The 26,235-nt window shown below is 43.0% G+C and overlaps 1 protein-coding gene across 1 annotated transcript in view; it reads right to left on the bottom strand.

Annotated features, from left to right (window-relative positions):
- Positions 1-14,284: 14,284 nt before the first annotated feature.
- The window catches only part of LOC139422905 (AP2-associated protein kinase 1-like), a 51,153-nt gene continuing 39,202 nt past the window's right edge, over positions 14,285-26,235 (bottom strand). Inside the window, exons 16-21 of the mRNA XM_071174368.1 lie at positions 24,632-24,727; positions 20,892-20,996; positions 20,542-20,643; positions 18,921-19,076; positions 18,329-18,430; positions 14,285-17,919 (exon numbers count right to left, since the gene is read on the bottom strand). Of these exons, the coding sequence (XP_071030469.1) occupies positions 17,819-17,919; positions 18,329-18,430; positions 18,921-19,076; positions 20,542-20,643; positions 20,892-20,996; positions 24,632-24,727 (662 nt within the window). The 3' untranslated portion in view covers positions 14,285-17,818. The remainder of the gene's footprint in view (positions 17,920-18,328; positions 18,431-18,920; positions 19,077-20,541; positions 20,644-20,891; positions 20,997-24,631; positions 24,728-26,235) is intronic.

Genomic DNA, 26,235 nt, shown 5'->3' with positions numbered 1-26,235 from the left:
GCGTCTTAATTGTTAGCAGCATCAGCATATGGATTCTGTAAGAGAGTACATATTGTCATGTCCCTGGACTTTAAGGTGCACTTGTACAGTTTCATTAGAGATTCATGTGGAGCAGCCTTGAACACAGCAGATGTAATGTTGAGCACTGGAGACTCAGCACTGTAGATGTTCTAACCCCTCGTCTCTGGTCCAGACAGATTTCCACTGACAAGCCAGATCAACATGGACACAGGTAATCACCATCAGTTGTCATGATAGGGTTTAGGGGCAGTCAAATTAGATGAACAGAGAAAAGTAACACAACTCATAGTAGCAAGTAAAGTAATAAGAAAACGCCAGTAGGTTCAACTGACAATGTCTGTGGGAAATTGGTCTGGGGGCGAGGCAAGTGCACTAGAAGACAAACAACATTAGTTTCTCCTCTCCAAACAAAGAAACTAAATGGTCACATTTGTGGACCTGCATGTCATGGTTCTAAGCATGTCATTTAGAAAGGGTGTTTGGTGCCATGTATCGTATGTGTATGAATTCAGTATATATTCTGTGTCATTTTCAATCTATTCTATTATTGGTCAAACAGTTCATACAAACAATGTGGAAATCTTTGTTTGAGGACTGAGGTTGTTGAAAATACACTCCCCTCCATATGTATTTGTTTTTTTGGTGGGTACCTTTGGTGGGTACCTTTTATTTGAGGGTATTTTCACACATCTGTTGCACCGTTTAGAAATTAAAGCACTAAGTATCTAGTCCACCATGTGAAGAAGTATTTGGACAAATTCACTTAGGGAATTAAAGTCGTCAGCCTATGGCTGTGCAATGGCATAGCTTTGTTTTGTTAATTTAGCAGACAAGACGCTTTTATTTCCTGAGCCCTTATCACAGTGAAGACACCTATTTTATAGTAAAAAAACATGATGTGTAATATAGCAGAAAATAGAACAATAGAACAAAATAGTCTGGAAACCATATTTTCAAAGAGTGATCATTTGAAACAAGGCTCAATTTGGAGAGTTGAAATAAAGAAAATGATGGGTTACAAACCCAAATCTGTTTATTTTCATTATACAGACGTTGGATTAACAATTCCATATTGAAGACTCCATGATGAGGAATTATAGTCCCGACATCCATTTGGGGAGTAGGCATATGCTTAATGATTCTGATAAAAAATATGCTCTGTCTTTATCAAACTAACGTTTCTGCATATTTTCAGTGAAACCTGTCTATGTTTAGGGGTGTTATAGTTTAGACGAACCAATTGTAAATGGCACTAGCAGTTTGTAATGGAGCCTAAGCGGAAAATAGACTGAACGCAATTATTCAAAAACTACAGCTCATTATTTGAACACATATTCCATAGTTTCTGCAACTACCTGCACCTAACAAACAATGTTTTAATTTTGTTCTACCCGCTGGTGGCTTTGAGTCTCTAGCGACACTTCTCAGGGAGTGACATTTTTAAATCGGAATGCAATTGAGTGAATGAGACACAGAGGGGAAAGGGAATTTAGAGAGAGGAATTGTGTAATGCTTGACTTGGTTTCTTTTTTGTTGTGCCTACAAATGCACATGCACAAATGAAACAATGGAGTCAAAGCAATTAATGTTGTCTTCAAAACAACATTTCACTTGCCCGTTTGGGCAGCCACAAAGCAAATTGCACCAAATAGTTTTACAGTATTTGAGTATATTTCTTTAATCTCTGGTTAAACCCCTAGAGTCAATGTCCACAATGCAACTGAAATCTAATTAGCATAATACAATTTTAAATCAGTCAGTTGAAGCTACAGATATCAGTATTTTTTTTCATTGGATGCGTCTCAATCCGCCACATCTGCGATGTCTAACTTCTGCATCTGTGGGGAAAGGTGTCAGAGCTAGAGCAGTATTTGTCAGACCAAGAGACAACCCGAAAACTGGTCTTCTCACAAAATCATAGTGTCCGAACGGTTTGGCCTACAAACTATGACCCCTCAGTGGAAAGGTGAGAACATGTACACTACCGTTCAAAAGTTTGGGGTCACTTAGAAATGTCCTTGTTATTGAAAGAAATGCACATTTTTGTCCATTAAAATAACATCAAATTCATCAGAAAAACAGGATGGAATATCTACATAGGCGTACAGAGGCCCATTATCAGCAACCATCACTCCTGTCTTCCAATGGCACGTTGTGTTAGCTAATCCAAGTTTATCATTTTAAAAGGCTAATTGATCATTAGAAAACCATTTTGCAATTATGTTAGCACAGCTGAAAACGGTTGTGCTTATAAGCAATAAAACTGGCCTTCTTTAGACTAGTTGAGTATCTGGAGCATCAGCATTAGTGGGTTCGATTACCGGCTCAAAATGGCCAGAAACAAAGCACTTTCTTCTGAAACTCGTCAGGCTATTCTTGTTCTGAGAAATGAAAGCTTTTCAATGCGAGAAATTTACAAGAAACCGAAGATCTCGTACAAGACTGTGTACTACTCCCATCACAGAACAGCACAAACTGGCTCTCACCAGAATAGAAAGAAGAGTGGGAGGCCCCGGTGCACAATGAGCAAGAGGACAAGTACATTCGAATGTCTAGTTTGAGAAACCGATGCCTCACAAGTCCTCAACTGGCAGCTTCATTAAATAGTACCCGCAAAACACCAGTCTCAACGTCAACAGTGAAGAGGCGACGCCGGGATGCTGGCCTTCTAGGCAGAGTTGCAAAGAACAAACCTTATCTCAGACTGGCCAATAAATATCCAGTCCACAAGAAGGTGAGTCCAGAAATGTCTTCTATGCTGCTGCATAAATAATGTAATATGCCAGGGAGATATGAATACTGTAGCCAAGAAAGTAATAATAAGTGTATGTTGTGTAGTAAGCCGTTTGTAGGCCCTGTGCCTCACCATAATAATTTGGTCCCTTTTTCCCTCATAACTTCGCCTACTGTTCTGACTTTATGGTACACTTGTAGCCTATAGACTGTTTTAGAGAAATGCAATCATTTAATGTTAAGAGCTTTCATTGTCTGCTTATATGCCCCTTTATTTATCCTACGGTATTGACTTGGTGTACAGGACGAATACTGTAATAACGGCCCATGTTCTGAATACTATTGCTGTACATTTCAAAAGTGCTGAACAAATAGTTACAGTGCTTTCGGAAAGTATTCAGACCCCTTGATTTTTCCACATTTTGTTATGTTACAGCCTTATTCTAAAATGTTTTCAATTGCTTGTTTTTTTTACTCATAAATCAACACACAATACCAAATAATGACTTGCACATTTATATAAAACATATTTTTTTAATATCACATTTATATAAGTATTCAGACCCTTTACTCACTACTTTTTTCCAAGCACTTCTGGCAGCGATTACAGCCTCAAGTCTTTTGGGGTATGGCTTGGCACACCTGTATTTGGGGAGTTTCTCCGATTCTTCTCTGTAGATCCTCTTCTGGAAGGTTCTCCCATCCCCGCAGAGAAACTCTGCAGCTCTGTCTGAGTGACGATGGGGTTCGTGGTCACATCCCGACCAAGTCCATTCTCCCCCGATTGCTCAGTTTGGCCAGGCGGCAGGCGGCAGGAAAGGTCTTGGTGGTTCCAAACTTCTTCCATTTAAGGATGGAGGCCACTGTGTACTTGGGAACCTTCCACGCTACAGAATTATTTTGGTACCATTCCCCAGATCTGTGCCTCGACACAATCCTGTCTCCGAGCTCTTACGGACAATTCCTTCAACGTCATGGCTTCTTTTTTGCTCTGAGATGCACTGTCAACTGTGGATCCTTATACAGAGAGGTGTGTGCCTTTCCAAATCATGTTCAATCAATTGAATTTACCACAGGTGGACTCCAATCAAGTTGTAGAAACATCTCAAGGATGATCAATAGAAACCGGATGCACCTGAGCTCAATTTTGCGTCTCATAACAAAGGGTCTGAATACTTACGTAAATAAGGTATCTGTTTTAATTTTTTTATTCGCCAGACATGGGTGACATGTCTGGTGAATATGCAGGCCAAGGAAGAACTGGGACATTTTCACCTTGCAGGACTTGTGTACAGATCCTTGTGACATGGAGCCATGCATTATCATGCTGAAACTTGAGGTGATGGATGAATGGCACGGCAATGGGCCTCAGGAACTCATCGCAGTATCTCTGTGCATTCAAATTGCAATCAATAAAATGCAATTGTGTTTGTTGTCTGTAGCTTATTCCTGCCCATACCATAACGCCACAGCCACCATGGGGCACTCTGTTCACAATGCTGACATCAGCAAACCACTCGCCCACCTAACCCGTTGTCTACGGTTGTGAGGCCAGTTGGACGTACTGCCAAATTCTCTAAAATGACATTGATGCCAGTTTATGGTAGAGAAATTAACATTACATTTTCTGGCAACAGCTCTGATGGACAATCCTGCAGTCAGCATGCCAATTACACACTCCCTCAAAACTTGAGACATCTGCGGCATTGTGTTGTGTGAGACATCTGCGGCATTGTGTTGTGTGACAAAACTGCAAAATGGCGCCGGAAGAAATGGCAGCAGTTTTACGGGGCGCCCAACCAATTGTGCTACTATATGGGGTTTTTTGCAACTTATTTTGTACATAATGTTTCTGCAACCATGTCTTACGGCAAAAAAAGAGCTTCTGGATATCAGGACAGCGATCACTCACCTCGGATTAGACTAAGATTTTTTCTTCAACAAACAAGATGCACAAGACATTCTCCAAACACCCGGCAGGGCCGACATCCCCGAAATTTGCAAGAAGAAGCGACATAGCTACAGAGGACCGGATGCCTGGTCAGGACCCGGAAAAGGCGAGTGGGAAAGCTGCTGTTACCGTCAATACTACTCACCAACGTGCAATCATTGGACAATAAACTAGACGAGGTACGATCACGAATATCCTACTAACGGGACATCAAAAACTATAATATTGTAACGATTCTCTTCCTCTTCTGAGGAGGAGTAGGAAATATCGGACCAATGCGCAGCGTGGTAAGTGTCCATGTTGTTTATTATAACCGGAACACTGAAAAAAAAAAAGTAAAACAAAACGGCAGCTCCTGACAGACGGGCGGCTCCGGCAGCTCCTGACAGACGGGCGGCTCCGGCAGCTCCTGACAGACGGGCGGCTCCGGCAGCTCCGGACAGACGGGCGGCTCCGGCAGCTCCGGACAGACGGGCGGCTCCGGCAGCTCCGGACAGACGGGCGGCTCCGGCAGCTCCGGACAGACGGGCGGCTCCGGCAGCTCCTGACAGACGGGCGGCTCCGGACAGACGGACGGCTCCGGACAGACGGGCGGCTCCGGCAGCTCCGGACAGACGGGCGGCTCCGGCAGCTCCTGACAGACGGGCAGCTCCTGACAGACGGGCGGCTCCGGCAGCTCCTGACAGACGGGCGGCTCCGGCAGCTCCGGACAGACGGGCGGCTCCGGCAGCTCCGGACAGACGGGCGGCTCCGGCAGCTCCGGACAGACGGGCGGCTCCGGCAGCTCCGGACAGACGGGCGGCTCCGGCAGCTCCGGACAGACGGGCGGCTCCGGCAGCTCCGGACAGACGGGCGGCTCCGGCAGCTCCTGACAGTCGGGCGGCTCTCGCAGCTCCTGACAGACGGGCGGCTCCCGCAGCTCCTGACAGACGGGCGGCTCCAGACAGGCGGGCGGCTCCGGCAGCTCCGGACAGACGGGCGGCTCTGGCAGCTCCGGACAGACGGGCGGCTCCGGCAGCTCCGGACAGGAGACGGAGAGACAGCCTGGTGCCAGACAGCCTGGTGCGTGGGCCTGCATGGGGAGACCTACAGGAGGCATGGTGCGTGGAGGAAGCACCAGATGGACCGGGCTGTGGGGGAGCACTGGGGCTCTGGTGCGCATCCTTGGCACCACTCCTCCAGGCTGGATGACCACTTTAGCCCGGACCCTCCAGAGTGCAGGCACAGGTTGAACCGGGCTGTGGGTGAGCACTGGAGCATGGTGCATAACACTCGCACCTCTCCCTTAGATTCAATACCCACATTCGCCCGGCACGGGTGGAGCGCAGGCATAGGACGCACTGCACCCTCCCAGCGCCCTGGAGACACAGCACACAGCGCCAGGGCACGATACCCTGGGCCGAAACGGCGTACCGGAGACCAAACACGCTGGGCCGGCACAATAGGCCCTGGCTGGATGCCCACTCTCGCAAGGCACTTGCGGAGTCTGGGATATAGCGCACCGGGCTAAGAACGCACACTGGAGACACCGTGCGCTTGACCGCATAACACGGTGCCTGACCAGTACGACGCCCGCCACGGTGAGCATGGGGAGTTGGCTCAGGTCTCCAACCAGATTCTGCCACACTCCCTCAAAAATGGGGGGGGGGCGGGCTGCCTCTCGTGCCTGTTGTGCTGCCTTAGCTCAAATCGCCGCCGCTCTGCTTTTGCTGTCTCCAACTCTTCCTTGGGGCGGCGATATTCCCCAGCCTGTGCCCAGGGTCCCTTGCCTTCCAGTATCTCCACCCAAGTCCAGGAGTCCAGAACCCTCTGCTCCAGGTTAGCACGCTGCTTGGTCTTTTTTTGGTGGGTGATTCTGTAACGATTTGCCTCCTCTTCTGAGGAGGAGTAGGAAATATCAGACCAATGCGCAACGTGGAAAGTGTCCATGTTGTTTATTATAACCGGAACACTGAAACAAAAACAAAAGTAGAATAAAACGCAACAGTTCTGTCAGGTACTCACACAAAACAGAAAACAATCGCCCACAACTCAAAATGGGAAAACAGGCTACCTAAGTATGGTTCTCAGAGACAACGATTGCCAGCTGCCTCTGATTGGGAACCATACCAGACCAAACACAGAGATAGAAAATATAGAACATAAAACAACTCACGCCCTGAACAAACTAAAATAGAGACATAAAAAAGGAACTAAGGTCAGGACGTGACAAATATCCTATGTTTCACAGAATCGTGGCTGAATGACGTCATGGATATTCAGCTAGCGGGATATACGCTGCACCGGCAAGATAGAACAGCACACTATGGTAAGATGAGGGGGGGCGGTCTGTGCATATTTGTAAACAACAGCTGGTGTACGAAATCTAAGGAAGTCTCTAGATTTTGCCTGCCTGAAGTAGAGTATATTGTGATAAATTGCAGGCCACACTACTTGCCTAGAGAGTTCTCAGCTTTACTTTTCGTAGCTGTTTATTTACCACCACAGACAGATGCTGGCACTAAGACCGCACTCAGTCAGCTGTGTAAGGAAATAAGCAAACAGGAAACTACTCACCCCTAGGCGACGCTCCTAGTAGCCGGAAACTTAAATGCAGGGAAACTTAAATTAGTTCTACCAAATTTCCATCAACATGTGAAATGTGCAACTAGAGAAAAACAAAATTTAGATCACCTGTACTCCAAACACAGAGATGCGTACAAAGCTCTCCCTCGCACTCCATTGGGTAAATCCGACCACAACTCTATCCTCCTGATTCCTGCTTACAAGCAAAAATTAAAGCAGGAATCACCAGTGACTCGGTCTATAAAAAAAGTGGTCAGATAAAGCAGATGCTAAACTACAGGACTGTTTTGCTATCACAGACTGGAACATGTTCTGGGATTCTTCCGATGGCATTGAGGAGTACAACACATCAGTCACTGGCTTTACCAATAAGTGCATCGAGGACATCGTCCCCACAGTGGCTGTACGTACATACCCCAACCAGAAGCCATGGATTACAGGCAACATTCGCACTGAGCTAAAGGGTAGAGCTGCTGCTTTCAAGGTGCGGGACTCTAACCCGGAAGCTTACAAGAAATCCTGCCCTGCGACGAACCATCAAACAGGCAAAGCGTCAATACAGGGCTAAGATTGAATCATACTAGAGTGTGATCACTGGGAAGCACAGCCGCGAGCTGCCCAGTGACACAAGCCTACCAAACGAGCTAAATCCCTTCTATGCTTGCGTTGAAGCAAGCAACACTGAGGCATGCATGAGAGCATCAGCTGTTCTGGACGACTGTATGATCACACTCTCCGTAGCCGATGTGAGTAAGACCTTTAAACAGGTCAACATACACAAGGCTGCGGGGCCAGACTGATTACCAGGACATGTGCTCCGGGCATGTGCTGACCAACTGGCAGGTGTCTTCACTGACATTTTCAACATGTCCCTGATTACGTCTGTAATATCAACATGTTTCAAGCAGACCACCATAGTCCCTGTGCCCAAGAACATAAAGGCAACCTGCCTAAATGACTACAGACCCGTAGCACTCAGGTCCGTAGCCATGAAGTATTTTGAAAGGTTGGTAATGGCTCACATCAACACCATTATCCCAAAAACCCTAGACCCACTCCAATTTGCATACCACCCAAACAGATCCACAGATGATGCAATCTGTATTGCACTCCACACTGCCCTTTCCCACCTGGACAAAAGGAACACTTATGTGAGAATGATGTTCATTGACTACAGCTCAGCATTCAACACCATAGTACCCTCAAAGCTCATCACTAAGCTAAGGATCCTGGGACTAAACACCTCCCTCTGCAACTGGATCCTGGACTTCCTGACGGACCGCCCCCAGGTGGTGAGGGTAGGTAGCAACACATCTGCCACTCTGATCCTCAACACCGGAGCTCCCCAGGGGTGCGTGCTCAGTCCCCTCCTATACTCCCTGTTCACCCACAACTGCATGGCCAGGCATGACTCCAACACCATCGTTAACCTGTTATGGCTGCAATCCCCCTATCGGGATAAACAACCGCTGAATAGCATAGCGCTACATACAATAAATATTACTATAAATATTTATATTAATGAAATAACAAATGCAATATAGGAAAACACAGCTTAGCCTTTTGTTAATCCACCTGTCGTGTCAGATTTTGAAATTATGCTTTGCAGCGAAAGCAATACAAGTGTTTGTGTAAGTTTATCGATCGCGCAATAAAACATTAAGTACACTTAGCATCAGGTAGCTCGGTCACGAAAATCAGAAAAGCAATCAAATTAATCGTTTACCTTTGATGATCTTCGGATGTTTTCACTCACGAGACTCCCAGTTACACAAAAAAAAATCAGTTTGTTTCATAAAGATGATTTTTATATCCAAAATAACTCAGTTTGTTTGTCACGTTATGTTCAGAAATCCACAGGAAAGAGTGGACACCACAAAGCAGATGAAAATTCCAAATAGTTTCCATTTAAACGTTTTTTATAATCAATCCTCAGGATGTTTTTAAAATATATAATCGATAATATATCAACCGCAAATGTCTTTCACAGTAGGAGAGGGAAAGGAAATGGCTGTCCGAATTCTGTTGTGCAAGCAAAACTCATGTGACCACTTGACGCGATGTTATCGTTCTGGCTCATTTTTCAAAATAAAAGCCTGAAACTATGTCTGAAAACTGTTGACACCTTGAGGAAGCGATAGGAAAAGGAATCTGGTTCATATCCCTTTAAATCCAGCAAAGGGAGGCTATGGAACATGGAGTTTTCAAAATAGAGGCCACTTCCTGTTTAGATTTTCCTCAGGGTTTCGCCTGCAATATCAGTTCTGTTATACTCACAGACAATATTTTGACAGTTTTGGAAACTTTAGAGTGTTTTCTATCCAATACTAATACTAATAATATGGATATATTAGCAACTGAGACTGAGGAGCTGCACGTTTACAATGGGCACCTTTTCATCCAAGCTACTCAATACTGCCCCTGCAGCCATATGAAGTTACAGTGCCTTGCGAAAGTATTCGGCCCCCTTGAACTTTGCGACCTTTTGCCACATTTCAGGCTTCAAACATAAAGATATAAAACTGTATTTTTTTGTGAAGAATCAACAACAAGTGGGACACAATCATATTTCAAACTTTTTAACAAATCAAAAACTGAAAAATTGGGCGTGCAAAATTATTCAGCCCCTTTACTTTCAGTGCAGCAAACTCTCTCCAGAAGTTCAGTGAGGATCTCTGAATGATCCAATGTTGACCTAAATGACTAATGATGATAAATACAATCCACCTGTGTGTAATCAAGTCTCCGTATAAATGCACCTGCACTGTGATAGTCTCAGAGGTCCGTTAAAAGCGCAGAGAGCATCATGAAGAACAAGGAACACACCAGGCAGGTCCGAGATACTGTTGTGAAGAAGTTTAAAGCCGGATTTGGATACAAAAAGATTTCCCAGGCTTTAAACATCCACTGGAGCACTGTGCAAGCGATAATATTGAAATGGAAGGAGTATCAGACCACTGCAAATCTACCAAGACCTGGCCGTCCCTCTAAACGTTCAGCTCATACAAGGAGAAGACTGATCAGAGATGCAGCCAAGAGGCCCATGATCACTCTGGATGAACTGCAGAGATCTACAGCTGAGGTGGGAGACTCTGTCCATAGGACAACAATCAGTCGTATATTGCACAAATCTGGCCTTTATGGAAGAGTGGCAAGAAGAAAGCCATTTCTTAAAGATATCCATAAAAGTGTTGTTTAAAGTTTGCCACAAGCCACCTGGGAGACACACCAAACATGTGGAAGAAGGTGCTCTGGTCAGATGAAACCAAAATTGAACTTTTTGGCAACAATGCAAAACGTTATGTTTGGCGTAAAAGCAACACAGCTCATCACACTGAACACACCATCCCCACTGTCAAACATGGTGGTGGCAGCATCATGGTTTGGGCCTGCTTTTCTTCAGCAGGGACAGGGAAGATGGTTAAAATTGATGGGAAGACGGATGGAGCCAAATACAGGACCATTCTGGAAGAAAACCTGATGGAGTCTGCAAAAGACCTGAGACTGGGATGGAGATTTGTCTTCCAACAAGACAATGATCCAAAACCGCCCCATACATGAAGTGCTTTCATTTCTAAATGGTAAAGCAGATACTGTTGGTATGAAAACACCCTCAAATAAAAGCTGGCATTCTGTACTGTCGCCTAATACGAAACATTCTATCTCAAATTGAAAATGCTGGAGTATAGAGCCAAAAGTATAACGCTGTCATATAATGACACTTTGAGAAGCAGACACAGCCACAATCCTGTGGAGAGAGAACTGAAGCATGCCATGTGGCCAAACACAGAGCCAACTGTAACTACTAGCTGAGCTTGGTGGCAGAGGGATTGGAGGCAGTAAAAGAAAAGGCCCAACCATGATGACATAGCCCTGGCAGAGGAGGTTAAGAACCAGGCACACATACTCAAGGGAGAGCTGAGGTTCTGTGAGCTGCCCCTCGATCAACTCCTTAAGTCTGATAGACAAGTAGATCACTCCACTACAGCTATTTCTGTTGCAATTTCAAAATGATGAGGGGGATGCTGAGGACACGCTTGCTCGCATTGGATAAATCACCCATATAAGACTCTTCAATTCCATTTTGTATTAAAGCTACATTTGTTAAAATACCCTTCTGACTGATTACTCTGGGATCCAAACAATAATCCAATCAACTGATTCATTAGAGGTAAGAAAGCCACTTGACAAATGATGTCTAAATAAGCATATTGTTAAAATGAATGTTCAAATCAGATTGGTAGACATGTCAAGTGACTGAATACATTATCAGTAATAGGCCTACTACAGCATTGCATGAAAAATCCTTTTAGTTTTCAGCAGTGTGGTACATCGAGACCCATGTCTTTTCCTATGGTCTGTAGGTTGAAAAGGTTTTAGAATCATTGCTGTAGGTAGGTTATTTTGCATTATAGGTAAATAGGCATACAATACAAAGCTGCAGTCTGTTGGGCTCAACATAATGTTCCTCCTATATGTTAGAGTGCATTTTTATACATAGTCACTAAGACATAAAATTCAATATAGAGGCTGCTGCTATGGTTATGGACCAAACTTAAGTATCCTTTAAGATAAGCCTTTCAAAGTCCTCATTCTTTTGACAACATATATTTTTATTAGGACTGTCAAAATATAAAAACAATTCATTGATTTAATCACAGGGTTTGCTGTGATTATTCGTGATTCATTGCACATTAGAAATCTGCTCAAATTATGATTTTTCATTAAAAAAAAAACATTTCACAAATATTGACATCTTGATTTTGTCTAAAGTAATGGTTTGCAAAATTTGGTGAATTGAGAAAGCACACTTTCTTTAATCAAAATGTCAACTTGTTTTTACATTGCATTGTTGTTTTTAGCTGTATAGATGTATTGGGATGTTTTTAAGTGTATTTTGAACGCTTTAAGACAATGCGATTAATCACGATTTTAAAAAATGTGAAGTCAAATTACAAAAAGTTAACTTGAGTAAACTGATTAACTCTGACAGCCCTACTTCTTATAAAACCGTTCCATGTTGACCTTTGAAGAAGGAAACTGCATAAAACAACGGTTACAATGTAAGGAATAGTAGATGTAGATTACATACGTTTCACACAGAGGTCAAATGTCACATGCTAATCAGGCAAATACTCAACTGATGTAATTTAGTACTTCAATAGTATATCAAGTCTAACCATATAAAAGCAGTGTAATTTACACAACATTAGTATATTATTAACATGGTGTTAAAAACAATGTGACAAAATTATATCAACATTTTAAATTAAAACCATTCAACAAAAAAACACATTTTCCTTGAGCTCTACTTTACATGGGAGACTTCTCTAATTCAGAAAATGTAGATTACTATCAGTACTTTTAGAGTAAAACAATCCTGGACAATCTTCGGTTTCAAAATAGTTTAAATCGGTTCGATGTGTCCTGAAAATCCTAATGTATTGCAAATAAAGTGCCGCAATGCTTCATCTGAAGGTGAATCAGAAAGCTGAGGCAGAACAAGGGTGTAGCAAAACAGGTAGAATATGGGCAAGATAGAGCAAGTCATTGTTAATACTGCAATTGTACAGAAATACAGTCAGTCTACCTATAGTATGACATCCTCAACAGAGGGAGACAGAGCAATCTAGATTGCACACTGGTACTGGGATATGACCTCTACAGGTCATAGGTCACAGATATAGAGCAGGGCTGGCCTGGGCCAGGCTTCAACAGATCACCTCCCTCCCTGGGAGGCCAGCTTTGGTTTTTGATAAGGGGTGGGGGTCCTTATATCAAGACTTTCCCTGTGGGCATCTGGGGTATAAGGGGGCCCTGAGGAATGGGTCCACTATAACTCTGCCTCCAATGGTCCAGGAGTGCAGGGGCCCCACAGTCACCGAGCCAACAGCAGCCTGCTGCCCCACACTGGAGACCACGCGGTGGGCTGCGACAGGCTGCTAGAACAGGGGGGCCTCCCGAGCACCAGGAGTACCTGGGCTGGGCCTGCCATAAGATGATGCAGCCACCACCATGCTTGAAAATATGAAGAGTGGTACTCAGTGATGTGTTGTGTTTACCCCAAACTTAACACTTTGTATTCAGGACATAAAATTACTTTCTTTGCCATATTTTTTTCAGTTGTACTTTAGTGCCTTATTGCAAACATGATGCATGCTTTGGAATATTGTTATTCTGTATGAGCTTCCTTATTTTCACTTTGCCATTTAAGTTAGTATTGTGGAGTAACTACAATGTTGAGCCATCTTCAGTTTTATTCCATGACAGCCATTAAACTCTAACTGTTTTAAAGTCACCATTGGCCTCATGGTGAGATCCCTGAGTGGTTTCCTTCCTCTCCAGCAACTGAGTTAGGAAGGATGCCTGTATTTTTGTAGTGACTGGGTGTATTGATACACCATCCAAAGTGTAATGAATAACTTCACCATGATCAAAGGGATATTCAAAGTCTGTTACCAATAGGTGCCCTTCTTTGCAAGGCATTGGAAAACCTCCCTGGTCTTTATGGTTGAATTGGTGTTTGAAATTCACTGCTCGACTGAGGGAACTTAAAGATAATTCTATGAGGTATTCAAAAATCATGTTAAACTCTATTATTAGACACTGAGTATATGGAACTTGTTAAAGCACATTTTTATTTTACTCCTGAACTTATTTAGGCTTGCCATAACAAAGGGGTTGAATACTTATTGACTCAAGACATTTCAGCTTTTCAATTTTATTAATTTGTAAAAATACATAATTCCACTTTGACATTATGGGGTATTGTGTGCAGGCCAATGACAAAAATAATCTGAAGTCAATCTTTTTTCTTTTTTTTGTGTGCAAAGCTATCATCAAGGCAAAGGGTGGCTACTTTGAAGAAACTCAAATATAAAATATATTTGGATTTGTTTAACACTTTTTTGGTTACTACATAAGTTTTGATGTCTTCAATATTATTCTACAATGTAGAAGATCGAAAAAAAAAGACAAAAAAAACTTGAATGAGTAGGTGTGCCCAAACTTTTGACTGGTACTGTAAGTGCATGTGACAGATGGGAGCAATAATAAATATGCTATGTTGCAGTTGGCTCACCTGTCCTATACTAAATGGACTTTAAAAAGTATGTGATAGATTGCTTACTTTATTGAGATGAAATTTGCAGCTGAAATCTGACCAAAAAATACATATTTTCACCCTCTGTAAATTACGTAATTTCATTTTTAATTCAGAACTTAAAATGAACCTAACTTCAACGTTTGGAAAATACTTTTTTTCAACATCATTTTGCATAATGAGTATGAAATCTACTCAATGTCATCCCCCAAATGTAATTAAACCTCTGCGCATATGTAAATAATATGATAATAAGTTGTGATTAATTCACAGTACATGATTTAATTGATTGTACTTGAGAATTTGTATTTATTTGTATTTATTAAGGATCCCCATTAGTAGAAGTGAGTGTCTAAAAGATAACAGCTAGCTAAATGTGTCGCCCCTCTCGATCTGAATCAATCTGTCTGCCAATAAATCACGTTAACCACATGACTACCATGACAGGGTCAAATTCTCAGCAATCAACTCCCTTCAGTCACTCAATCAATAGGCAAAACAAATGTACATTCACATGTATATGTTTATTCAACATCCCTTTCTTTGTAACTCTTTAGTTATCTCACAAAAATAGAAGGTGCACACAGAAATGACTGCGCTGACGCAGGATTAGGTGTCATATAGACGGACAGAGATCCAGAACATTCAGGAGAACAATGGTCATCAGAAATAGCTTTTTCCACTTTTGGCAAAAACAACTGGGCAACATGAAGGATCTCTTTTTCACAACAACACAAGTTGAACTACCTGGAGGGCAAGACCTTTACCAAGAACAACAGTACAGTGGTGTCTACAGGAAGAAGCAAAGATTGCATAGGTCAATAGCCTCATGAGTATCTGCAGATGACTAGACTGTACAGTAGTGGAGGGGATAAGATGTGAACTTCAGCTTGAGATAGATGTGACACAACATTGAATTTTAGAATACTGCCAATAAGTGCTGTTGCTTGGCATGCATTGTTTGGAAAACTGCAGTAGAGCAATTATCTGTAATTCCTTGAAATGTATAGTGAGCATTCCTATCTTCATAGGATCTGAATGTGGTCATAGTGTTGAGTCCTGTGTAGTGCTTGCCCCTCTCTGTCTGATAACCAATATATTCCTTTCCTCTAATTCAGTCAGATCACTGAGTCTAGTGGTCCACTCAGAGAGACACCGATGTGCTCTCAAAAACAGTGGCTTCCTCTATGGGCAACAGAGTGGACTCAGCGCTATTTAATTAAGAGGGCCTGTGCTTTTCAAATGTGACGAAGTCAACACAAACATCACTGTTGATGTCACTTATTGCAGCGAGGTTAGACAACAACACAACCGCATCACATCCAACGAGTCAGACTGGCTAGGAGTTCCATTACTGTATGTTCAAACATTCACACACCGATGATAACACTGTCTACCAACACAACAGAACAGAACATTCAACAACACGGTCATGCCTCGATATGCATCTTTTTGATAATATAAAATCTGCGTGGAGAAAGCACGGCTTTGTAGAGCACTATTTCAGCAACGGCTGTAGTTCTCTGCCTTTGTACAGCGTGATTAAGTATGGTACAGTATAAGACATGGTAAAGCTCCCTGGGTTGCGGTCCCAATGTACAACAAACTACTTTGTTTGCAATAAAACCCTCCTTAGGTCAAGGTAAGTTAATAGACACTACTTGAAGGAGAAATCCTACCCAACCCTCAACAACAGATCAAAGCTAAGATTGTCATAACTGTATGTTATGATAATGTCACAATAGGAATCTGGGGAGAAATATGGTGGACAAAACACAGCTGCACAGGAAAAACAAAGTATTCGTCTATAATAGTCATATTAAGAATTATATTGAAATATATGAATCTTTATTTATAATGATGTTAATTTCATACATTCATTCTCTAACAGTCTATTCATATTCACATGTATTATTAGCTATATATGAAATAAACTTTTCTATATATTTTTTTCACAATGTAAGCTATGATGACCGATGAGTAACAGGACATACATGTTTTGTAACGTTAACTTTATACACGAGAGGAACCACACGTATGATCACTGGATCAGAGTCTGTGGGTATTGCAGATATACATACATTTACACTATGTAGGGCTGATAAATTACTGTAATATAGGATCTATGTACAAGTAGGAATGGACTTTCTGTGGGAATGCATGTTTGAATAGAATGAAAGGATTGCGTGGGCACAAACAGGCTGAAATGAAAGGGATGATATTGACCGACGGTCTGTATAGTCAGGCTAAGGAGAGGTCAACGAGAGGAAAACAAGCAAATGCTTTAGAAAAGCATCAATGTTGTCAATGTGCAGCTGAGTCCCGAGCCAAGCTGGTGTTTTTAAATCTTAGCTTCTTCCTTTGGGAATGTTAGCTCCATATTTATGTTAAGGTAGGCTTTAAAAAGTCTTAAAATATGTTGGTGCTAACTTATAACTTTTTTGAATAACTTCCTAGCTCATTTTGACCAAAGACAGATAACATGCCTGGTGGCTCTTACAGTGCTCTGCTAATGGCAGCTGGGAGGATGCGTCCACAGGGAGGCTCAATCTCTGGACCAGCTGGTGGAGTAATCAGTCATTTTAGATATTGACATCTATCCCATCACGCCGGCTATGATACCTCACGCTAAGGGTTAAAACACAATCCCTTAAAAACTCAGCCACTGAAGTATGGGAAACTAAATTGGCAGACAGACAACCATTTTTTCAACGTTCTACAGTACAACTCAAGATGTTTAGAATAAATCAATGTTGTGATATTGTTGTTACCGAATGTGCGCAAATAATAATCCAAGTGAAATATAAATATAACCCTGGAGAAAGGCAGGGGACAAAACATCTACTTGTCCACCATAACTACATCTACTAACAAGAGTGGAATTATCTGGTTGCTTACAGGACAAGACTGACCAGAGAGATAGGAGTGAAACATGGTGAAACATTTGACCCTGGTCTACAGAAAGAAGAACTCTTGGATCAAGTTAGAGTGACAAACACAAACAAAAGCTAGAAAAAGTTAGTGTCGTGAAAGCAAAAGTTATATTGTTAGGGTGCCATGAACGCAAAAGCTAGAAGCAGTGTGCCATGAACTTGTTTGCCATGATGACCGCAGAAGGCAACAGAACATAGGCCTAAATGCTGTGAGAGCATGAAATGAGAGGGCAGAGGGGGGAAGGAGAAAAGTGGTGGACATGACGGGAATCAATATCAGAGGCATGATGGGACAAACACAGACAGGACAATGATTATGGTTCTAGAACTCTATCGCCCAGTGCGTTCGGAATGACAGCAGGAGTTCCCATGGAACAAGCATTGGTGATGAATGATGTAGGGGTGTAACGACTAATGGTGGGGTCTATTTTCCTCTCCAGCATCAATACTTCTACCTCGTCACTCCATCCCCCCACTCCCCCTCTCTTTAGTGTCCCGGCTCCCCATCGGCCTCTACAGGTCGATGAGCTGGTCCACCATGAGCAGGGAGCGGGCCAGGCTGGGAAGGCTGGACTCAGAGCTGCCACTGTTACTTCGAGAGTGGCCTCCTGAAACTGTTCGGACAGAGAGGAGGGCGGTAGGGAGGTGGGCCAAGGCGAAGCAGGGGGGACAGGGGGGAAAAGCAAGGGAGGTAAGTAAGAAAGAACAGATACCAGGGAAAAGAGGGAGAGAAGATAAGGTTACAGAAGACAGAGAAAGACAGGAAGAGGAATTTCTCTCCAGATACAATCTAAGAGTGTTAAGGAATAACTACACAAAGGATGCGAGGATGGCTACTCAGATAAATCTACAAGGGGAAGAGGGAACAGGGTTTAATACACTACTGAGGACATTGACCGGAATCAAATCCCAGAGTTCCTCTGACCCTGGTTGAGGTATGAATGGCAATCTTAGTGGGACAGGACAGAGACTCCCTGCCTGTTCCTGCCTCTGGTCTGAAGGCTGGAAGCCCACTGGGCTTACCTTGGGAGGAGGCCATGACAGGGATGGGGTCAAACTCATCCTCGTTGCCTGTCTCTGCACTGGGTGGAGGCTCAAAGCCTGGGATCAGGAGATCAGAAGAGTCTGCAGAAGATGGAGCCGAGAAAGGAGGAAGGGGAGGTTAAGGTGTTTAGGAGAAGCATTGAGTAAAGCAAGCAGCACAACCAAGAGTATAAAGGAAGAATAAGAAATGTCAGAAAGGGAGAGAGATAGAGGAGGAAGCAGATAAGGCGAGTTACAGAGCAGTGTGCCACACAACTACAGAGGGTTAGAGTTAGACTGCAAGTCAGTAGCCTGCTAGTGTAGTTGTCTCTCTTCACAGGGAGAAGAGCTAGCTTCCTAACAGGGAGAACAGCTAGCTTCCTAACAGGGAGAACAGCTAGCTTCCTAACAGGGAGAACAGCTAGCTTCCTAACAGGGAGAACAGCTAGCTTCCTAACAGGGAGAACCAAACCATTTGTTCCTACGGTACACATCAAGTATAAGTTGCAGCACTTCTGCCTCTCCAATTGTGGGACTAAGTGGTCCAGTTTGGGCTTGTTGTGGGCGTGTGATTTTGGAAACAGAGCCTTACCTGACAGAAACTGGGTGGAACCCCCAGATGCCAGGTCAAACTCTTCCAGAACAGACCTAAAGCCAGCAGAAGCGGGAGCAGAGGAGAGAGAGGAGGCTCTAGAAGGGGGAGAGATGAGAGAGCAACCCAGCAGAGAGTCCTCCCCAAACAGGGGATCTGTGGGAGGGAGGGCAGAGGAGTGGGAGGGGGGGCAAGGGTTAGACTGGAATGTTTAGTTCAGGATATCTCCAGGATATGGCCAAAATATATTACTGTATCATGTATAATATAATGGGGCGGCAGGGTAGCCTAGTGGTTAGAGCGTTGGACTAATAACCGAAAGGTTGCAAGTTCATATCCCCGAGCTGACAAGGTACAAATCGGTCGTTCTGCCCCTGAACAGGCACCCACTGTTCCTAGGCCGTCATTGAAAATAAGAATTTGTTCTTAACTGACTTTCCTAGTTAAATAAAGGTAAATAATAGCTAGATTGTAAGCGCCAAGGAAAAGGGATGAAAAAGAATGTGCGTTCCTAATAGCTCTCAATGTCATGCTATAGTATATAATGTATGGTCATAGAGGCACTAAACATCAAAGTATCCAACTGTAAGTCGGGGTATGGGGAGGTTTCCTTTGAAATCATAAAAAAATGAGGTAACTATCTGCATCAGCTTTTTCAGTACTTCCAACATGAGGTATTCTTTGGGGGTTTCACAAACACTAATATGAAGTCCAGCATAAAAAAATGACTTAGTTTCAACTTCCTTTTATCAATTCCAAAACTGTTATTATTCGGTAGATCTACTTGAACGTTTGATTAGTTACTTTCAGTGATCATGTCTTATTGTTTTACATTGCTTTGTGGTTTTGATTATTAGCCATTTTAAACCACTTTCGCAGGCATTGTTGAGCACAGTGCTCAACATACTAGCAGTAGCCTAAGTGGAGGTTGATCTGCACGCAATGGGCCTCAATGGGCTTGGCAACAGTAACAAGGCGTGATGTGTAACAAAAAAAAAATTGGGGGGGAGAATGTTTCTTTGGGACCATAAAGCAACGTCCTGACAACTGATACACAGAACATGAATATTGTATATTCTGAAGACATGGCAACCACGTTCTGTGTCTGTTTGATGTGATGTTGATGGAATATTCTCCTAACCCTGAGAAAACTGGACACAAATGTTCTTGCAACGTTCCATAAAAAGCATCTAGAACGTTGTAGAATATTCTGAGAACATTATAACCACATTCTAGACATTAAGGGAATGTTCTCCTAACTTTCACACCAAAATATGTTAAAAAGGTTGACAGAATGTTTTTGCTAACATAGATAGAATGTTCCCCTAACGGAAAACTCGACACACATTAGGGGAACATTACATTCAATCTCCCTAGAACTGTTAGCTGGGTAGACAGACACTCAAAATATCAATCAGACAGTCTCATTGTACTCCACTCCGTCCTCTGAAAACCTTATATAATGATCAAAGACCAGTGTCGAGGCAGGTGGTATTATCAGTAATAACAGAAACCAAAACATTTTGGTTTCGTCAGATCTAAATAACCTTCTTCCACTGTGGCATTCCATTTTGGAAGCATCTAGATTGTGTGTCGCATTGCCTGTGAGACAGAAACTAACCATGAAGCAGTGTAGAATCTGTCTCAGACTGGGACACAGGAGCCTCCAGACCAGGGATCAGAGAGTCCAGACTCAAAAGAGAGTTCTCTGCTGGACCCACTACTGTACATGTAGAGAGAGGGAGGAAGAGACAAAGACGAGGAGAGGGGGAAGCAGAGAGAGGGAAATGGGGAGGAAGAGAATGAGAAATGGAAGCAGAGAGAGGGAGAGAGGAAGAAAGGGTGCACTGAGGGTAGACAGAGGATATTGCGATGGAGCATTCCACGGTAAAACAATTACATTGGGAAAAACAAATGTAACAAAGTGTGTACAGCAATGAAATCTCCAGGAGTGAAAATATTTTACCATACCATTAACAGCCTCCACCACTGTTCTGCCAAAGGGATCAGCCATGGACAGGAGGTCAGGGAGCAGGTGGTGTGTATCTGGGGACTTCAGTCCCTCAATAAGCTTCTCTAAAGGCCCAGAGAGAAATGAAGAGTGAGGAAGAGTAAATGGAAAGGGAGAGAACAGTAAGAAAAAGTGAGTGGCAGCAACACTCTAGCTAGCAAATACTGCATTTGACATGGTCAAGCAATTAAGGAATTTGTGAGGGTGGAGAAAAGGGGTGAAGAAAGGAAGAGAGAGAAGAGGAGAAGGTGAAGGACAAATAATAAATAGGACTGAGGGCAAGGGAACTAGGCAATAGGGAATGTGAGAGGATGGGTGTTCAATGCGGGAAAATGATGGTATAGCTGAGCCTCCAGCACATAACGTGATGCAAGGACAGAGACCACAATATCGTATACATTTTCATAAATATAGGCCTATATAGATAAGCTAATGTACATTTTTTGGAACTAATATGCACTCCATGGATGGACTCAGCTGCACGTCCTCCAAGCCTGTGTCATCTATTACTTTCAGAGAACAGAACGTCCTTATGTATCGCTTACATATAGGCCTATACAGATAAGCTGTTGTACTACAACTATAACCACTCAACCCACTCATGTCGTTAAGGCCCGTTTCCTAGTTCATGGGGAGCAAACATTAAACATTGCTGATTAATTTATATTTACTGGCCAATAGTGTATCCTAGTTCCAAATAACCTGATATGGCTGAGACGTAATGTTTGCTTATCAAGTGCAGCTTTCCAGTCAGAAGTGATTGACAGCCCCCATGGAGATAACCTGCCATGGTATTTACATTATCATCATTGATATTATTTTCATCAATAGTAGCCTTAAGGAACTGGTACGGTATTCAATTGTTTAATGAAGCTATTGACCTTTACATTAGCTTTCAAGGGTTTTGTAATCAATGATATAAGAAATGCAACTAAAAACATAGATTTCTTTATTTACGTACCAGTAGCTTAAACAAAACAGAGATGGAGGGAATGAGAAAATTGGGAAATGAAAGAGGTTGGGGATAAATTCATGAATTACAGATGAATAAGACAAAGATAATAACAGAATGGCTGAAGAATGACATTAAGACAAAGATTCTGAGAGAGACACATTAGAATATAGCTAAATAAAGAAAAGAATAGCACCCTACAGATGAATGAAAGGTTCACCTCAAGCAGAGAAACTGTTTGCAGTGGAACCGTTCTCTTTGAAGAAAAGTTATAAAAAACCAACAAGGTCAACTTTCCATCACATTCCAACAAGCCAGTTAACAAGCGATTAGAATATCTTGCATACATCGAGACGTTTGTTCACACAGCCACCAAACCCTAAACGTTATTTTCACACCAGATGCATAACACAGTTACACAGAGAGAGCTGTCTAGTAGCTACATCCACTATCTGGGGTTCCCCCTAAAGACCACTCTACACACCAGGGACTACCGCCCCGTAGCACTCACATCCGTCATCATGAAGTGCTTTGAGAGACTAGTCAAGGACCATATCACCTCCACCATACCTGACACCCTAGACCCACTCCAATTTGCTTACCGCCCAAATAGGTCCACAGACGATGCAATCTCAACCACACTGCACACTGCCCTAACCCATCTGGACAAGAGGAATACCTATGTGAGAATTCTGTTCATCGACTACAGCTCGGCATTCAACACCATAGTACCCTCCAAGCTCGTCATCAAGCTCGAGACCCTGGGTCTCGACCCCGCCCTGTGCAACTGGGTACTGGACTTCCTGACGGGCCGCCCCCAGGTGGTGAGGGTAGGCAACAACATCTCCTCCCCGCTGATCCTCAACACTGGGGCCCCACAAGGGTGCGTTCTGAGCCCTTTCCTGTACTCCCTGTTCACCCACGACTGCGTGGCCACGCACGCCTCCAACTCAATCATCAAGTTTGCGGACGACACAACAGTGGTAGGCTTGATTACCAACAACGACGAGACGGCCTACAGGGAGGAGGTGAGGGCCCTCGGAGTGTGGTGTCAGGAAAATAACCTCACACTCAACGTCAACAAAACTAAGGAGATGATTGTGGACTTCAGGAAACAGCAGAGGGAACACCCCCCTATCCACATCGATGGAACAGTAGTGGAGAGGGTAGCAAGTTTTAAGTTCCTCGGCATACACATCACAGACAAACTGAATTGGTCCACTCACACAGACAGCATCGTGAAGAAGGCGCAGCAGCGCCTCTTCAACCTCAGGAGGCTGAAGAAATTCGGCTTGTCACCAAAAGCACTCACAAACTTCTACAGATGCACAATCGAGAGCATCCTGGCGGGCTGTATCACCGCCTGGTATGGCAACTGCACCGCCCTCAACCGTAAGGCTCTCCAGAGGGTAGTGAGGTCTGCACAACGCATCACCGGGGGCAAACTACCTGCCCTCCAGGACACCTACACCACCCGATGTCACAGGAAGGCCATAAAGATCATCAAGGACATCAACCACCCGAGCCACTGCCTGTTCACCCCGCTATCATCCAGAAGGCGAGGTCAGTACAGGTGCATCAAAGCTGGGACCGAGAGACTGAAAAACAGCTTCTATCTCAAGGCCATCAGACTGTTAAACAGCCACCACTAACACTGAGTGGCTGCTGCCAACACACTGACACTGACTCAACTCCAGCCACTTTAATAATGGGAATTGATGGGAAATTATGTAAATATATCACTAGCCACTTTAAACAATGCTACCTTATATAATGTTACTTACCCTACATTATTCATCTCATATGCATACGTATATACTGTACTCTATATCATCGACTGTATCCTTATGTAATACATGTATCACTAGCCACTTTAAACTATGCCACTTTGTTTACATACTCATCTCATTTGTACATACTGTACTCGATACCATCTACTGTATCTTGCCTATGCTGCTCTGTACCATCACTCATTCATATATCCTTATGTACATATTCTTTATCCCCTTACACTGTGTACAAGACAGTAGTTTTGGAATTGTTAGTTAGATTACTTGTTATTACTGCATTGTCGGAACTAGAAGCACAAGCATTTCGCTACACTCGCATTAACATCTGCTAACCATGTGTATGTGACAAATAAAATTTGATTTGATTTGATTTGATCTCCCAACACAACACATGCACACATCTGCTCTCTTCCTGCCTCTCCACTCTGTACTTACAGTTAAGTCATGGACCAAGGCACAGCACAAGTCCACTCTAGCCCCTTTAACTTGGGAAAGAGAGCACTGTACATCACTGCTAGCAACATGATTACCAGTACTTTGGCTTTCTTAGAGCAATATCCCACACGTTACAACATGAAGTACTGCATTATTTTGAGCTCCATTTTTGACTTAATTAAAAGAAGATTAGGCTTGGAATGGTTTTTGACAACCACTTACTAAAACAGCCAAACGTTGCCATGACCACTAAGGAACAGTAATTGTGTGTGGATTCCAAGGGTGCGTTTGTTTTTCAGCCTGATGTTTACTGGCACCAGTCAAAAACAACAGGCATGACATGTTTTCGTAAATGCACCAGTTATTCTGCACTCTGGCACTCTCAAACCTGAGTGCTCTGAACTCGGAGTAGATTTCCAGAGTGGATTTACGAATGCAGCATCTCAGTATGTCGTGTTGATGCTCTATGTGGGGTAAGTGATTTGAAGTGTACTTTTAGAAATAAAACGGGACACAACCTTACCTGGAGTGTCTGAGAGTGCTAAGGTGCTGAAAGGGACCGGAACAGTCAACAAAGACTCTCCTGTATCCAGTCCAAGGATGTCTTCAGATTTCTCTACTGGTGCAGCAGAGAAAAGACAACAAAACAGACATACACTAATGAACACTGCAGAGATACACAAAGCATGGCATGTTGTCCATCTGCTTCTGACAAGTAGAGATGATTGGGCATGGATAGTTCAAGGCAAAGACACAGTGTTTTCTTGGCCAGTTATTCAGTGAAGACATCCCATTAAATGGCTAGCTAGCTAAGGATTTTGAGCACGCAGAGTTAATGAAAGCTTTCAGAAAGGGATTTCTGCTGAGCTTAGAGTTCAGATTGCTACTGATGAGGTCACAGAGGACCATTCACTCAGCAGGAAAAAATATGCACTTTTATGAACTTCTCCTGTCCTCCAAGAGTTGCTGAACTTTCTCTTCATTTCAGTAGCTCATCAGTTCCTGCACCTTGGTTGGAGAGTGGAGGAGTAACAGAGTTCCCTTCCTTTAAGTCCATAGTATGACATATAGAATAGTGAATTATAGGATTTCTATGGGTGTGTCACTGGAGATGATTGTAATGGAGAATGGAGGATCTGATTGCTAAAGGAAGAACAAAGGAAGGGGAGCTATGGGAATATCTGAGAGATACAGCGTATTCGGGAAGTATTCAGACACTTTGACTTTTTGTTACATGACAGTCTTACTCTAAAATTGATTCATTTTTTTCCCCTCATTAAACTACACACAATAGCCCACATAACATTTTTTTTATTGTATATACAGTAAAAAAAACGGAAATAACTTATTTACATCAATAAGTATTCAGAGCCTTTGCTATTAGACTCTAAAATTAATCTCAGGGGCATCCTGTTTCTATTGATCATCCTTGAGATGTTTCTACAACTTCATTGGAGTTTACCTGGGGACAATTCAATTGATTGGACATGATTTGGAAAGGCACGCACCTGGAGTGCCAGTAGTCAATGAGGAAATAAAAAAGTTTGTGAACCGACAGTCAGAAGTTTACATACAATTTAGCCAAATACAGTTAAACTCAGTTTTTCACAACTCCTGACATTTAATCCTAGTAAAAATTCCCTGTCTTTGGTCAGTTAGGATCACCACTTTATTTTAAGAATGTGAAGTGTCAGAATAATAGTAGCGAATATGATTTATTTGGGCTTATATTTCTTTCATCACATTCCCAGTGGGTCAGAAGTTTACATACACTCAATTAGTATTTGGTAGCATTGCGTTTAAATTGTTTAACTTGGGTCAAACTTTCAGGTAGCCTTCCACAAGCTTCCCACAATAAGTTGGGTGAATTTTGGCCCATTCCTCCTGACAGAGCTGGTGTAACTGAGGCAGGTTTGTAGGCCTCCTTACTCGCACACGCTTTTTCAGTTCTGCCCACACATTTTCTATAGGATTGAGGTCAGGGCTTTGTGATGGCCACTCCAATACCTTGACTTTGATGTCCTTAAGCCATTTTGCCACAACTTTGGAAGTATGCTTGGGGTCATTGTCCATTTGGAAGACCCATTTGCAACGAAGCTTTAACTTGAGATGTTGCTTCAATATATC

This window comes from Oncorhynchus clarkii, chromosome 12 (assembly GCF_045791955.1).
Source record: "Oncorhynchus clarkii lewisi isolate Uvic-CL-2024 chromosome 12, UVic_Ocla_1.0, whole genome shotgun sequence".
NCBI lineage: Eukaryota > Metazoa > Chordata > Actinopteri > Salmoniformes > Salmonidae > Oncorhynchus > Oncorhynchus clarkii.
Note: the sequence above shows the minus strand (reverse complement) of the source record. Positions and strands in the feature narration are given on the sequence as shown.